This window comes from Anser anser, assembly GCF_964211835.1.
Source record: "Anser anser genome assembly, chromosome: 13".
Classification (NCBI taxonomy): Eukaryota; Metazoa; Chordata; class Aves; order Anseriformes; family Anatidae; genus Anser; species Anser anser.
Window position 1 is genome coordinate 14,239,423 of NC_139734.1, and position 17,035 is coordinate 14,256,457.

A 17,035-nucleotide genomic window follows, 5' to 3' on the forward strand; every position below is an offset into this window, starting at 1 on the left:
GGACCCTCACGCCTTTTTGGTCTTGCTTATAGTGTTCAAAGATAAGGTCTATCTAGAAGTATCTGTAGCTGCATCTGGAGTTTTTATGTCATTCTCTGTGTGTGATTATGTCTTTGTGCTTGGCTGTGTTCCAATACATATTATTTAAGGGATACAGATAGCTTTGGGATAGCCTTTTCTTCTCTAGAAAAATGCAAACTGGAAACTTGAACTTCAAGTTCTCATGTAAGCCAGTGTTCAGGAGTTCAGTATTTCAGAAAAACATTAAATACCACTCTATTGGTGATGAAATCAGATTCATTGGTAGTGCTTCCCTTGAGACCAGCTGTTCCTACAGCCAGGAAGCTTGTCTGAACAAGTGTGATCTGTTCTGTGGATGTGGTGGTAATGACTGAGGACGGCGGGGGTTCAACAAGACGTTCTGTACTTCTCAGGCACAATGGAGATTTCCAACACACTTGGTTGTATGACTCTCAAAATGATACGGCTGTCTCTGAATCATTTTTCTATGTAAATTTGAGGGACATAAAGGAGCGAAAAAGAGATACGTAACTTTACACTTGCTGATACGGTGTTTCAGGCTAAGAAATACTTCACTTCCTAGATAAGAAAGAGAAAGAAAATAATCTGAATTCTTTAGTTCCCTTAGGAATAATGTGATGCAGCAATGTTAGAACTGTATGTAATTGCTTTCTATTTTTGTAAAGCCTGTGCCTGCTCTGAAACTTTGTAGTGAACATGGGAAAGTCTGGCTAGTATAAAATGCTTCAGTGGCTATATGCTAGTGGTGGTAATAGGATGAAACAACATTTAGCAGGGGGCAAAAGTAGGCTTCTTTTCCACAAACCACGGTATTGTATTTTCCTGGAATATGTGAAAGAATCTTCTTAGGATTCTGCAAAAATCCATCAGAAAGTGACAGCTTTCAGATACATCTTCTGGATTGCTGTTTTCACATCATCTGCACACTGCTCTCAGTTACACCAAGGTAACATGAGTGGCTGCTGTTATTGAATATCATTCTGTTAGGCATGAAAACACTGAATAAAAAGAGTATCCTCATTTCTCATAGAATTAAGTGAGGCATCTCCTTTTGTAATCGACTTTTCTGTGAGCAAGAATACTACATAGATTAGCTCATGGCCTGAAATGGACCCATGGCATCTAGAGAACAACCAGGAGGTGCTGAAAAACTGTGCTCTGTTGCCATGTTAACTGCTGGGAAATCGTGCTTGGTGCTGGGATTAAGATTAATTCAAGCATAATGGTTTCCTTATGTTTTTAATTCAATTAGTTCAAGACCTACTTAGTAGCTAAAGTGAAAAATGCATACAGTATGTATCAGAACCCCAAAAGAAGAAATGTTACATGCATTCTAGGTTTTGGCCAAGCCAATGGACAACGTTAAAAGAGGCTATATCTGAACAGAGAAACATCTTTAGTTCTTCTATTCTGCACCTCTTTTTCTTTGGTTTTTGTTTTCCTATATATATATATATATGAGTATGTATATATGTCTTATCTGTGCGTTTATGTACATATATATATATAAAATCAGGATCCTAAAGGACAAAATATACCCTTACTCTTCCTCTGTGATTTTGAAGGGTGTTTTTTTTACCCTTTTATCCCTCCCAACAGATCTAAAGCACTGGCTAAATACAATAAGTATACTCTGAAGCCTTTTCCAAATTTTTGTTTATGGTTGGAAAGGAAACGACTGCTGCAGCTTAGTGTGAGTTTGCCGTGAAAAACTTCTGAAGCTACAGTGATGAGTTTTACATAACTCTTAGCTTTATTGTGATGTAAACAGGTATTTTGTCACCAAGTATTATACCAGATTTGTCCTGAGTGTTGCACTGCATATTCCCTGGAGGTATCCTGGAGCAGATACTGCCATAGAAGTAGTAAATATCTACAAACGATAATAATTTTTTGAAATGTAAATATGGTGGGCAAGTCCATTTTTAGCGTGGGGTGTGTTTGTGTACACAACAATTTGATCTACTCCAGCTTAGTGCAAAAAGCCGTGGAAAACTCATGAGATTTTGTTTGAGGCTTTGGGGAGAAAGAAGCTTCAGTCTATTTTGCAATCCCACAATATTTCCAGCTGCAGGTTCTAACAATTTTTTTTTCTTTTTTTTTTTTTTTCCTGGTTCATCCGTTCTCCTTCAATCTGGAGTAATTCTGTTATACCATTCTACATATTTAATTTTGCGCCCACTTGCTATGCTTTGGATTATTCAGTCCCCTCCTGCTGCAGTGGCTAGTAATTTTGACTCTCATGCAGTGAACAGCACAATGACCGTAATAACAGTGTTATATAACACTTTTTATTCATATACATAAAATCTCTGACAAAAGTGATTAAATTTCATTGCTGCCATCTTTCTTGATGGAAAGCACAAAAAATTTAAGGGAGCTCTCATCTGACAGCAAATTAGCTGCAGACAGAGATGGCCTGCAACTTTGCCAAAATATTTTTGAGTTTCTGTATTTTGCTGCCAACATTTTGAGCCCATCTCAACATTTACTGACACACAGGAATTGTGGTTTGCTTTTTCAATCTGGTGAAGTGTTGGAGATGAAATCCCACCTGTGAACCCTGACTCCTGGTTAAATATGAGTATTTGTCCCAGGTTTCCCGTGAGGAACCACAGCAGCTTGGGTTCCATGCTCTTCAGCATTGGAGGCTGAAGCAATACACATGGGCATTCTGCAGGAACTTCCTTATAGGATTTCATAGCTTGTGTTTTTATCCTGATCAGAACCAGAAGCTAACACTGATCTAGAAGAACTAGCATGGCAATGGTCTTTTATCTATGATTTTTATCTACATTTTTTACACTTTTATCTATTAATTTGTCCACTGTAAACTTCTAGCATCCATAAAGTATCTGGAAGCAAAAAAAATGTGCAACTTAATCACACCCTAAGTTAAAGAATATCTCCTTTTGTTTTGTTCTGCTGGATTCATCAAATTTTCTTCAGCACTCTCCTATAAGGTTTACCAGCTAATGCATTACGTATGAGACTAATTTCAAGAGCATAGATTAATTCAAGGTACAAAAATCAGAACTTCTTACCAGGAATTTTGGTTTGGCTGCCCAGGTGTTAGGCACTGTTTCATTCTCCCCAGAAGCAAATTTAGACTGAGATGCATGCTTTCAATTGGAAATGCATTTACTAAAACTTAGAAGTGCTGGGGTCCAAGAATGTGTTGCACTCAGTCATCTGCACTTCTAAATATACGTTAATTGCTATGGTTTGTTTATGAAATGAGAGAAAATAGAACTAATTAGAGAAATGTTACTTTCTGCAGATAGAGTATTTCTGAGGATAACATTGTTTTAAATGTCTAACATTGTTAACAGAGTTGTTTTTGTAATCTTTATTTCCACCTTGGCATAGTCACAGGGTACATTTCCTATGTTTTGTACATTTATTTAAACAGAAATAGAATTAACTTTTTTTCTTTTTGCTCAAATTACTGGCTTCATGTGCTGTGTAGGTGTTTCTTGAATGCGCACACCATGCTTACTTAAAAGTAACTGCATTTTGAGATGGAATATTTATTATGCCCTTCATATCAAGGTATAGTCATGAATTACAAGCTTCCATTCTACAAATTTCCGGAGTGACATTTTATTATCACAGATCATTTTAGGATACTTCCTGAGAAAGTAAAATATCTCCTCATATAACTGCCTTTTCAGCTGGAAGCATAACAGAGTGCCTTGGGACAGTAAAGACTAAAAGGGTTAGCCATTAGGAGGGCTCTCATATCACCTTCATCTTTAAACGCATCCTGACAGCTTGCCCGGGCAGAAATTCTGGGAAGCATTACTTTCATCTGTTTGCAGCTGCGTGTGAGAAAATGCTCAGCTCTGGAGCAGGCTGTGGTTCCTGCTCTGCCAGGGCTGACAGCAGAAGCTTCTAACCTCTCACCATGGGTATGAACATTTACGGTTGCTTTCACTCCTGCTAATTCCTTGGTTATAGTGCTGTTGCCTAGTCCACATCAATAGCAGAAGTTGTTCCAGGGGGAATCAGTTATGGGGAGTGTTCAGAGAGCTTAAAGGAAAAAGTAGCAGAGGCTATTCATCATTCAGTAGTGCTGGAAAGCTGGTTGCTGTAGAAACCTCTTCCAGGTCTAGTAAATGTCAAGAATCAGATGGTACCCTCTGCAGCTCTGTGTATCAGAGTGGAGATGCTCCCACGCACAGGGAGCCTGGAGGCCCTTCCTGGAGACACCGGAGATTTTCTGGCTGTCTGCCTGATGGGGAGACCCAGCCATCCCCATCAACATCCCTCTGAGCAGAGGCTGCTGCCATCACTCTGTATTCAGCAGGACCACTCCATCCATCACAGCACGTTCCCCAGTGCCTTTCTTCAGGTCTTGTGCTCACACCTCATCTCAGCCTGCATCAGCAAGCTGTCTCTAGCAACTCAGAGGGAAAAGCAGCAAGTAATAAAGTGTCACTGAATGTGTTTTAGCTGGAGCTGGCAGCAAAAGCCTGGGGCTGAACAGGAAGCACCTGCACCACTTGAAGGAGATCAGATTTGCTCTTCTCTGGAGCTTTCACTGGAGTGCTACAGCAGCATCAGCCCTGGGAGCCTCCTGGTGCTAGGAAGAGTGAACACAACTGGAATTAAAAGGAAATTGTAAAAAAAAAAAAAAAAAAAAAAAAAAGAAAAAGAAAAAAAAATAAAACGATATGTGCTTAACTGAAGCTCTCAGCTCAATTGCAGGTTAATGGCAACAATATCCTAAGTTACTGCAAAGGAGAGCAGGAGGCTTGGAATTTGATCGCCACTTCATAAAGGGGTTGAGTTATAATTTAAGCAAGTTTGATTGATCTGTACAGCAGAGGTGCTTTTTAAAGCAAAGATGCTCTAGCCACAATGCACTTTACTTAGCTTCCTTTGGTAGGGATCTTTTAAATACTTGCAGATTTGGATTTTAGTCCAATATCAGTCCCTCCACTAGGGGTAGTCCAGACTTGCTGAAATAACGGGTGTATCTCCCCAGAGCTAAGGTCCTGTGTGGGTTTCTGTGAGTTACTTAGCACTTCTTATTAGTGTTTCCAGTGGTAAAATGAGCTAATGTGTCTGGCCTGTTCTGCCCAGCATCCTGTGAAGCGTTCTTGGGCTTCACAGGGACAGTTCTTAATAATTTCCTCTGATTCAGTTGATCTTGGGTTTTTACGTGTAAGGTAATATGAGTCTCTCTTTGTCTGGGTCATTTGTTTCAAAACGTGCTTTCTGTGACTAATGTTTCTGTCTTTCTATTCAAGATTGGTAAAATGGAGCTGCATCATTTTTACTATGACAAAAAGTGATGTTGCTGATCTTTGGGGTAGACGTCAAGATTGCTTTAGATATCCATGTTCTGAATGAAGACACAAGAATACCTCATTATGCAACCAGTGTGAAGTCTGTTGTGTTTCCAGCTGCTGCATATGCTGTTGGTTTGTTTTGATAAGTGTGCTAGAAGCCCAGTACTTGGCAGGACACATCACTGATCTCACGCAACCCATTCTGGACATTAGTACATGGGGATATCGTTCAAAAAGCAGTTTTCTCTGAGTTTTCATATAAATACTGGTGCCCCCAGGGGATCTTTCTGGGTCACTTTTATTCTCAAGATGTATTTCAGCACTGAGTAAACTGACTAATAAATACAGACACGCAGACCAGCTGCCTGCCAGCTGCTTACAGATGTGGCTATCTAGTCCATTCACTTTGCTGGTATGCTTCTTTCTGTAAATAGTACTGCTCAGTTCTGTCTACCTTCAAAGCAATTTTTAAACTTCAGTCGACCAATAGAGAGTATTGCAAGGAGGCAAGTATTAAGACAGGTCTCTGTTATTAAGACAGGTCATCTAGGGAGAATGTTTAAGGTGAAACAGTGTAAATTAGCTAGTTGGTGGACAGTCTGTAGAAAAAATGCCTTATACCTTTCTTCTCAGAAGACAGAAACTATGAAGAACAATAGATCTGAGTAAAATTAATACCGCACAGCACTATGTAATCCATTGAAAAACTATGACTGATCTATTATAATTGAAAGGAATATTTGATTTTGTAAAAATTTGAGGGAAAGTTCAAGAAGAGGACTGTGGCAAGAACAGTGACCTGGAGACATTGCCAAACTAATGTTCCTTCATGTTTAGCTACTGGTAGGTTGAGTCATAGAAAACAGATGTTTGCGAACTCGCTACGGGTTTACGGAGTGTCCAGAGCCAGGGGCTGTCCCAAGAGAGGCCCTGAGAGAGATTTCCTTGTCCACTACTCATGCATGTGCTCCTTACTGCTATTAGTATTCTTACTGGTAGAGTGAAAATATCCAAGAATTTCTCAGAAATGATGGCCTAGCTTCCCAAATTATTTCCTTTTCTTTTTTTCCTTTCATTTCTTTTCTCTCTATGTTTCAGATTATGCTTGGCCTTTGCCTAAACAGTTGTGCCCTATATGGATTTCCCTAGATGTGCTCTTTTCAACTGCATCTATTATGCATCTCTGTGCCATCTCTCTTGATCGGTATGTAGCAATACGCAATCCCATTGAGCACAGCCGCTTCAATTCCCGCACCAAGGCTATTATGAAAATTGCTGCAGTTTGGACCATATCCATAGGTAAGAAATGTGGCTTACGATCTTAACCGTGTCTTAATGAATAACAGTGTTACTCCAATTTTCATTTAGGATTTTTAAGAGGATACTCAAATTAATTTACCTGGCCTGCATGACTGAATATAACAAATGATTATTGGGAAATAGAAATCTTTCATTGTGATTGGTCACTGACAAAAATAAGTAGTCATTTTTCAGAATATCACCACTTCCAATGCTGAAGCACTGCTGCTGTATACATATCAATATGCCAATAATGATGGTAACACAGACAAATGGAACGATAAAACTGCTGTGTAAACAAAGCAGAAAATAGCATTAGCAAAGAATTTGAACATAAAATCCAGCCAATACAAATGAGATCTACACTGCAGTCACTGCAGTTAAACTTGCTCAAATTCTGGTGGCAGTTTAAGTAAAGCAGCGTAGAATTCAAGGCAGGCTAACAGCTAGAGATTTACTGCCTCTTGTGTGGGCTTTATAGCCTTTATTATACTCTGCCACAGCTGGATTGTTTCTAGTACTGAGCTAGAGAGTTTGAAGTCATAGTAAATGAGGAGTAGGCATAAAACAAGACACTTTTGTATCACTTTGGTAAAAAATGATAAGTAAAGCAGCAGTTAAATAGGTAGGAAAAGGAGAAATGATAGCAAGATAACAGTGTAACATCAGGAATTATGTGAAGAAAAACATTTGGGGCAGAATTATTTCAATGTGGTCTATTAGAGAGATACTTGGGACAAGTTCAGAAGGATTGTATGACCTCTCCCCTATGCTGTATTACCTTTATTTGCTTGAATAAAAAGTAGTCTGACGGAGACTACTTTTAAAATTTAACTTCTACGTTTTCTTTCATAAAGCAGTTGTCACTTCCAGTACAGTATTGTAAGGTTTTTGCTTTACAAATGTAATATGATCCTTGATGTCTGGGTGCTGCAGGGGCTACTTCTGAAGAAGTTTGTCTAGAAAAAGGTTATGAAAACAAGCAAAAATAAAAAATAAAAAGAGGTAGCTATAGAGCTACCTCTTCCTGGAGTTACAGGGTGGGGAATGGCTCAGCATGACGGAAATCAGAACTGTGGACTCTACTACCCTCCAAGGGCAAAGGTACCTGAACCAGGATAGGTAAGGTGACTTGGTTCTGCTTCAGAGTTCAAACACTTCATGCCTGCCTAGCTCTCTTGTATGACGTTTAGCAGTCTGCATTTGTAATAGGATGCAAAACAGGTGAAATAATGAACTTTAAAAGAAAGAGTTCGGAGAGGAGACGTAACGGCACTTTTCTTTTCCAAACATACGGTTTCTTAGCCATCAGTGAGGCAATAGGTGCTGTATTTATTCCCCAGCATCTAAAAGCCTTTAGGAAGAAGGTGTAAGCAGTCACTCAGCGGGATGTGTGCAGCTTCCCAGGAGGTGAAGGGAGGTGCGTCACAGTCCATGCCTGGGTGCCCTCCTGTGCTGGGATCACAGCTGAGAGGGTGTACAGTGCTGGCTGGGTTTTGGAGATGTTTTCTTCATTCCTTATGATGCAGATACAGCTGGTCCAGGGAAGTCTTTGCTTGCATACCTTTTTTTGAAGATACAGGCAGAGTCAATAATCCCTCTCCAGTCTGATCAGGGTGTGGAGAAGCAGGACACTGAAATGCTGTTGGATTTCCACCCTCCCCAACGCATGGATAGTGTTTATCCATTTACTTGAGCCTTCTCCATTAGGTTGCACTAAATGGGGAAAGAAAATTACTCTTGGTATGTCTCTAGCTTATTTTAGCATAACTATTTTTACTTCATAAATGAATGCAGAAATGTGACAAAGGAATAAACTGAACATGAAATGAAAGGGAAGAACCCACCCAAAGTGTATTGTTATCTTCTAGCTCTTACCTACTTGTCGCTTGGAAAGTTCTGATGAAAATTTTCAAGAGGATTAAATAGGTTAAACAAATTCACCCCCCTTCAATATCAAGTATCAGAAAAGAATCTGTGCATTTCTGTACACGACTGAGTATCAAATTCTAAGCATAACTTTAGTTCAGGCTGGTCAGTTTGTATTTCTTAAATCCTGCTTCAGCTGGACTGAAGAAACTTAAATGTATCCCAAGTAAAGAATTCTGAATTCTGTTCCTGAATCAGAATTTAAAATCGGAAGGAAAAAGCATGTCATTTAGCTTAATATAGTAGCTTTTGCATTCCATTTTCCTGAAATGTTAATGCTGACAGCAAAATATATTATAGAAGTTCTTTGATCATTGAGCTATGAATTTGGCAGGTTGCACAAGCCTAAACTCATGACTGGGTTTTTAAGCAGAGGAACATTAACAGAGTCCTCCTGTTTGTTGGCAATTGCTTTTCGAACAAATCTTTTCCAATGTCCTCTTTGTTCTATATTAAAGTGCATCACAGTCAGTTGTCCTGTGTCTTAGCAAATGAACCCCAAGCAACATTTTGTGTCCAGTTAGAGAAAAAGTGGGTGCTGTGAAGTGCTGAGAAGAGCATCTTGTGAAAACAAGTTTCATGACAGCACGATGCAGAGGCTGGAAATAGAAATGCAGGCAACTGAAATATCTGCACAATTGAAAATGAAAATAAATTATCGCTGTGAGCTTGCTGGCAGGATCATGTTTCATGTCTTCAGACTTAGCACTGTTGCAAGTGAAAGGTTTTCACTAGTGATGCATAGACTTAACCTGTCTTCCCAGAATCCCTATGTCTTACTTTGAGTGAGGTGACCTTGGGCCACTTTTCAGATTAAAGAGAGAAAGAGATCTCCATGTAGCTCTTAGCAGGAGCAATGAGGAGGTAGTCAAACTCTAAACACACACCTTATGATGCAAGGTAAAATATTAACTGGGTAATATTGATATAAAAGAAATTTCAATTTTGAAATATAAATGAACGAACTTCAGTGGTGTGGAAGGGTGCACACAAGTTGCTTCTGATATAAAAATAAGTAAAATATAATTCTGAAGCTTCCTGTGGCCCAGCTGTGTGCCTGCTACCACAGGACATTTTCTTCTGCTTCTCAGAAACTTCAGGGTTTGGTCACTTACTAGAGGGCATCCAAATTACACGACCTGCAGGCTTTCCAGCTCAGGTTTACTTCCTTAGTAACAGTGTAAACTCAGTAAGTGAGGCCATCCTTTAAATTCAATGCCAGCCGCAGTTCTTACATTTATTTCTCCTGAACCAGCTGTTGTTAGTGGAAATGTGGCCTGGGAATTTTATGTTAAGCTTTATAGCCAGCAGCGTAAGTATGTGGACAGCAGAATTTGTGTGACAGTAAGCATTGTTTACTGTAACAAATGGCTGCAGGATGTCTGTCCCTGGACATTGCAGCATACCTGGCTGACAGCATCTGAGCACGAAAAACAGATCAGCTCCAAATTTTGTTCTTTGCATCACTGCCATAAGCAGACTTTTCACAATTGCTTTTCTTATCAGAGAGAATAAACAGCTTCTTAGGTGACTGAGAATCTTTGGGACACTCACACTGCATTAACCTGTCACTGAATACTTTTTCTTCACTTTTTGTTTCTTACCATTTCAAGGATATATCTTGCCAAACAAGTCTCTATTTTGTTTGTTTGGTTGTTTGAAAACAAGTAGCAAAAAAGGAAATGTGCTGCTGAACGTATGTTTTGTGTTAGAACTGGACTTCTTTCTTTTCATTCTTTCTCTGACTTGCTACTGATATCACAGTTTCAGTTTCAGGTAGACATACTAGGTTTGTGTGTATAGTAAATCATTAAACTTGAACGAGGATGTAAAATACTTTATAAAATTTTCATACTACATCATTGTTTTATTGAGGAGATTTATTTGTAGAAGTATGAAAGATCTGTGATTGCAAGGATCAGTAAAAGCTCATCTTAGATTAAGTGATGATGTGTCTAACAGGTTTCTGCTCTGCCCTAAGTGTTCCTCTCTTACACAGGCTGAGCAAGTCCCTTTATGCAAGCTGTCCTAATAATGTCCTTAAAGGGCCTCCAGCTCTCAGCTAAACCTCCCCTTATCTCACTGACATTCAATTTGAGGAACATGCTTAGAGTGGCATCACCAGTATTATTTCACTAGAGCTTCTTATCATGATTACCAAGGGGGGCATTAGTCTCTCTAGCATATCAGCAAGAGTTATCTTGCCCAGGTGATGAAGACTATAGCAGTTGATAAGCTGAGTTTGTAGCAGGGGAGCTACTTAAGGATTTCTGTCATGGGTGCCTGGATTAGTTTGATTTTGTCATCAAATGTCAGTGAAAAGTTTTACATGGGATGGCAGCAGATATTGATAGTTTGTAAGTGATTTGTGCAGAAAATGGATTGACCATTCTACTATATCCATTCCTGGGGGAGAGAGATATGCTGGTGTCTCTTGTTAGAGGCTACTGCTACTGAACGTGAGTTCAGGCATCATCTTCTGATTCCAGGGGGAAGTTCAGCCCTGGCAGCATTTACGCTGTGAGGAGGAGCCACATCCCTCTTTGTTCACATGCACCACTGGAAAGAAGTGGTTGAGCAAAGGAAGAGAAGTCATTTAGCAAAAGAGAGGGGCAGGTGGGAAAATCATTTATTTCTTCAATCTTTTATTGGTGTTTGCTAGTTTTCCTTCTGGACTTGGGTTGTTCAGTGCTCTCATAAGGTTTAAGTAAAGGTCAGCAACTTGCTGAGACACAGGCAGTAATTACATTCCTCTGTTTGCAGTTGTGTTCATTGCATGCAGAGAGATTCTTCAAAGTTCAACCCCCCTTTTATCTTTGACTTTAAACCAACACAGGTTTGGCACTGTTGTTCTGTTGGAACAGTTAGATAAAACTAGACCTAATCCATCCCTGAAGGTGCATTGTTACTGCATTAGCACATGAAGTGTACTGCAGTTAGTTTGCTGACATATGAGGAATATGGAATTTTTATGTTTTAGAACACTTCAAAAACTGACATCCTTCAATTTGCCACTGAAGAGCTTGCTTCCTGAAACCTGTGCCTTTCCTTTCATAATGCAAGTAAGGAGGCTGGTGTCTGTTGGGGTTTACTTGTTGCTGTCTGATAGTGATTATTAGAGAAATGTGCAGGCATTTTGCAAGACACTTCTGTTAAGAAACCAAACAGATTTGTTTTAGTTTTCTTTTCCCTTTTCTGAGAGGCTTCAGGGAGTCAGTTCTTTAACACTAATTAATAGCTACAGCAGCTGCTGATATCCAGGTGAATGTCTCTTAAAGCGATAACCCAAGTTTATTTTATCTGATAATAAATATGAGGTTAAAGAAGTGGAGTTAAACATGCAGTGTTTAGCACGGACAGCAGTGTTCTTGCCTTTGCAGCATAGAGAGCTTTTGTGCCAGCCATAGTCTCGTTTGGCTCACAGCTCTCTCTCTGTGTTTTGTTTTTGAATTGTGTGTAAATGCCAGGAGAGTGGTAGGGAGGTCCAAAGCCCACCTGTTTTAGCAGAGCCCTTGCTGTTGATCTGTTGATCACAGCAAACTTTGGATCCAGTGCTGACACCAGAAGTTGTCCCTGGCATCCCTAGGCCCATCAACCAGCAGTAAAATGTGACTCTGCTTGCATTCAACCCTGAGAATCTCACACATGGAAAGAGAAAGTAAACCCATATGCAGGCTCCTGTTTTCTTTATCGAAGTTGTTGTCCCTGGATGAAATCAAATCTCTTCTTATGCAAGAATGTTGTGAGGAAGAAAGAATGGAAATTATTTCCTTCTTAGTGGAAACCATCAAAGACTCTATATTTCCAGTAATCTTTATCAGTCTCGTAGGCTTTCACATAAGAAAACAGGATACTAAACACAAAAACGTTATTGTTTTTCATTTAATTCTACATTTTGTGACTGTCACTTGTACATTTGGACTTTTTACCCAGCTTTTCTTCTAGAGCAAGCTAGTAAATGTTTTACAAAGCCATATTTGTAGTCATTTGGGTTTTGTTTTATTAATTGGGAATCTGTGAAGAGCATCTGTTACTCTGTGTCCACAGCATCTTCTCAGCCCCATTTGTTGAACTGATATGCTGGCTTGAGAACAGATTTAAAGATGACAGGAAGCAGAGATGGGAGAACAACTGTAATTGGATTTGTAATCCAGAGGATGTCCCTCTGTCTTGCTTTCTGCATGCTCTATCAGACAGAAGCTAAGGGAGGGGAGAAGATAAAAATGACATTAATATCCTTTGTGAACTGCTGTGATGAAAAGGGATGTCTGACCCAAGCTACTGCCTGGCCGGAAGGCGCTTCCAGTGTTCAGTTGAGCAGGGACTTGGTCTGTGGCTTGCTGGCTCATGGTGGCTGGTTTTGTCTTCTCACCAAGGCAATCCCGGTTGCCCTAGATACTGCTTAAACATCGAGCAAGAGGACCAAGTTTTCTGTGAAGAGCAAAGCATGATTTTCAGGAAACATGCAAAGTTTGAGCACTGTGCCAGCTCGGCTGCAAGGCAGAAGTTCAAGAAATGTTCTGCACTGGGGCTCAGAGCTGAACAGCAGTAATGCTGCCTGGTGGTAGGCTTCTTCTTTCTTAAATTGTGAACATTTATAACCCTCGTGTTAGCACCGTGGGTCATTTGAGTCAAGTGGAGTAAAATGCTTTCTCCATGCTTGCTCAAACAGCATAATTCAGATAAGGCCAGCATTCCTGTTTGCCCTTGCTCGGATACCACAGGCATGCTTACTGGTATGTACTGCATGTAGTGACCTATTATAATCAGGGTCAGTGTGTGAGCAGTATCTGAAAGCAGGTATTTGTGCTTTTGAGATTGTGGCAGCTGCAGTTTTGCAATAATCCCCCTGGAGGAATCCTGTCTGGGGTGTCTGAGACCCACAGCACTTCAGTTCTCAGTGCTGGGGGTTGGAAGAGTTACTCCCCATTGCCCAAGTGGTATAACAGACTTAGTTCCCTTCAGGGCTGGATTGCGGGGTGGATCAGTGATAAGTTTCACATTAAAGAATTAATTTATTTTATGAAGCTATGACTAAAATGTATAGCTGCTGTAATGCAACTAGCTACAAAGGAGAAGTGCGAGGCAGAAGAAAGCATTTGAGATGAGGCTAATGCTGGCTGTTCAGCAGTTCTGCAAGACAGCTGGCAGCTGAATGAGTATATGTTGGCAGGCTCCTTTGAGGGCATCTTTCCTCCTCCTTCTGTTTAGCAATGGGATTTTCCTGGATTGGAGGAAGGAGCAAACAAAGACCTGGAGCTCTCTCTTCTGTGCTTTCTTGGTTTGAAATCCCACTTTGTTATGAAAAACATGAGGGACATTTTTCCATTACAGCAGTTACCTCCTTGTTCCATGTGATCAGTGCTGAGGTATCTCATCCCCATGTAGAATTTTAGACTGTTATCAGCACTCTTGACTTCTATATTCATATTCCAGAACTGGGTTATTTTTCGAGAATGTAATTTATGTCTGTGACCATGAGGATATTCTGAAACCTCATCTCATTTCCTTTGGCTAAAGTAATAACACTAAAAATTCAGTGAAGACTACTTCATGTATGAACCTCTATTCCTTTCTGTATTTTGTTTCAAAGGGTATTTCTTTTACAAGACTCTAAAACATAAAAAACTCTCCATGTAAATAAAATCTCAGCGTAATGCGATTGATCTAATTCAGATTTCTTCTTTGTGCAAAAGCTGTTTTCTCTACCTCCCACTTTCCACCTTCTGAGTGTCTGGAATTTGATGGAGCCAGGGCATTAGAAAAATGTCTTTAACAATAAAAAGTCAATGGCTTTTTTGGATAGAGGTTATTGCAATGACAGAGACTTGGCACAGGAAAGTTAAAAGATATAAACATATCAGAGAGGAAGCGAGTACCTTGCCAAAGGTAAACTGATAAACGTTAGAGGAAAGAAGACTGGATCCTGGAACTATCACTTGGACTAAGGAAACACATGCTATTATCACAGAAGGCATTTAAATGCATTAATTTTCAGAAGAAATTCCTTCACTAACTTACTGGCAAGTGGTAATTTTATACTAATGACTGATTGCAGATGTATTCTCCAGAATCCTGGAAAACACTTGGCCCACTGGGAAAAATACCCTAGCTAATGGTTTTAACATGTTACACTCTCTCCCTTTAGAAATGCAGAATCCCAAAGGACTAGTTCTAGGACCTGTGTTGTTCACAGCTATCCAAAAAAGCAATCCAGGCAAAATAATGGCCTCAAAATTGGTTATTGCTGGGAAGAAGGAGTTAGGGAAGAGCATGGTCAGCCCCACAGATATGTGTGCAGAGGGAGTGCTCACAGCGAGCCAGGAGACTGTGGAGGGAAGGAGCAGGAGACAACGAGACGTTCTGCTGCTCTCTGGTTGCTGGGCCATGCAGTTTTCTTCCTTTCTTTGAAAGGACAAAGAATTTGAAAAAAAAAAATGGAGAAAGATAATCAAAAGCATAAAATGAGTTTGGCATGAGGATAGAATAAGTAGAAAAGCATTCTTCACTTCTAAAATAGATGTTAGAAGGTAGAGAAGATAAAGGTCTATAAAATCGCTGAGAAGGTGGAAAAGGTGATCAGAGAGTGATTTTTCACTGTTTCTCACAGAAGAGAAACTGTTGGAGTCAAAGGAAATTATCAGGCAGCAAAGATATAGTTTGTTTACCTGACAAACAGATAAGTTGTGAAACTGATTGCCACTGAGCATCATAGAGATCAAATGGGATCAGGAATTTACACAAGACGAGATCTCTCACAGCTTATTTTAAAAAAGGTTTGGGTACACTTCTGGCTGTGGAATTTTCTAATGTATAATGTCAACATCTGCTCCATTTTGTACCATGGCCCCAAACATCTGGAAATTGCTAAAAACAAGTGGCAGGGCTAGGTGAACCCACAATGGTCTGGCTAGATCTGGCCCACCATGTCTTTTCTGCATTCTGATATACGCATTGGTTACAATATTCCAAAATATGTTGTTGTTGCTTTTGTTGTTTTTGGCTGTGTGTAGACAGATTTCTTTGGAAGGCTTCAGGTCTGTCCTGTCGTGGGACTGAGCTCCCAAGGGACAGACTTTGGATCTCACTATGCATAACAAATACTCAAGAAAGAGCCAGTGCCCTGGCATGAGTCCTCTATTCCCTCCCCACAATAAATTGCTGATGGCTTTCACAAGGTAAAATAGATCAGATATACAGATATATATTCCTTAGAGGAAATCAGTGTTAGAGGACATTGAGTAAATGCCTGTGAGTTAGAGCTATTCAGAATGCTTTCATTTCTTCGTTCCTTTACTCCTGGTGAAAGACAGGCCAGCAGCTAGCTGTGGATGAGGACTCCTATGTGCAGTCCTGGGCAGCCATGCTCCAGGCTGAACATACTGTCTGCTTGCCCATGTGCCAGACAGCCAAACAGCGTGGACACACAGCTGCCTGCAGAGACCCTCCAGGCAGGACTCCTGCTTCTGCTCCAGAAATGCCTGATGACCTGAAATCCAGGACAAACAAGCTGTGCCAGGGGCTGCTGAAGAGAGAAAAGGGATTCAAAGTGTTCTTAATCTTGTTTGTCTTCCATTTAGTTCATGACAATAGAAAGTGGCTGTACTGTGCCGCCAGGATACAAGAGAAACTACCTTGGCCAGTGTGGTGATTCCAAAGGTTTATTAATCTGCTCTGTGCTTCAGAATAGGTGGGAGCTGTGCTCAGTTGTTACTATAATTGAGTCATTTAAAGTTTCCTTCCCTTCAGCCAGAGAGTTTGTGGCTGGGATTCTGATTTTGGACTGTCATGTCAATCTGATTACCATTTTGATTACACCTTTTCTACTCTCATGATGTCTGTTGTTCCAGTTCATAGCCTTGTATTCAATCAAGATACAGGGATGGGAAATCGGGCAGATGTGTGCTGCATCCTTTTCATTTGACTACATAATGGTCTCTAAGAATTCAAGTAAGACTGTCTCTGCAGTACTTATCAGTTTGACGCTGCTTGTGGATGAAGTGCTTGGGCAGGCAGAGCTTACAGAGATCACCCTGCTTGCACCAAGATAGCTGATACGGACCCAGAAAGCCAGGAGATTTACTTCCAAGTGTCCGTTAAGCTATGGCAAAAGTTGCCATTTTTCTATCTGGATTATTTTAATGTCTTTTTAAACCTTGCTTTTCAATCTCCATTTTTTTCCATTTTGATAATTTTCTTCTTTAACATTTGCTAATGTCTACTCTATGCCTGTGATTTCACCCCCCCTCCCTCCCCAAACTGGCAGCCAGCTGTAACACAGTAATGTAATGACTGCCTTTTCTACAGTTTACGCTAGAAAAAGTTCTTGATAAAGGAGTTGTTATGTTGGATTTGCTGTGTTAGCTGTGGAGCACAGCAATACTGCAGTGGTTCCCAGTGGAGGCTGCTCACTCTCTGGGTCTGCACTCCCGGGAGTGTTGTTACACAAGGTTTTAACCTCCACCTGG

General features: G+C 40.3%; 1 protein-coding gene across 10 annotated transcripts in view; it reads left to right on the plus strand.

Annotated features, from left to right (window-relative positions):
- The window catches only part of HTR2C (5-hydroxytryptamine receptor 2C), a 310,851-nt gene that overhangs the window by 292,412 nt on the left and 1,404 nt on the right, over positions 1 to 17,035 (plus strand). For 8 of the 10 annotated variants that reach the window (XM_083797960.1, XM_083797967.1, XM_083797968.1 and 5 more), the window contains one exon: positions 6,438 to 6,638. The exons of the other annotated variants lie outside the window; for them this stretch is intronic. In XM_083797960.1, coding sequence (XP_083654086.1) covers positions 6,438 to 6,638 — 201 coding nt within the window. The remainder of the gene's footprint in view (positions 1 to 6,437; positions 6,639 to 17,035) is intronic. 10 annotated transcript variants of the gene reach the window in all.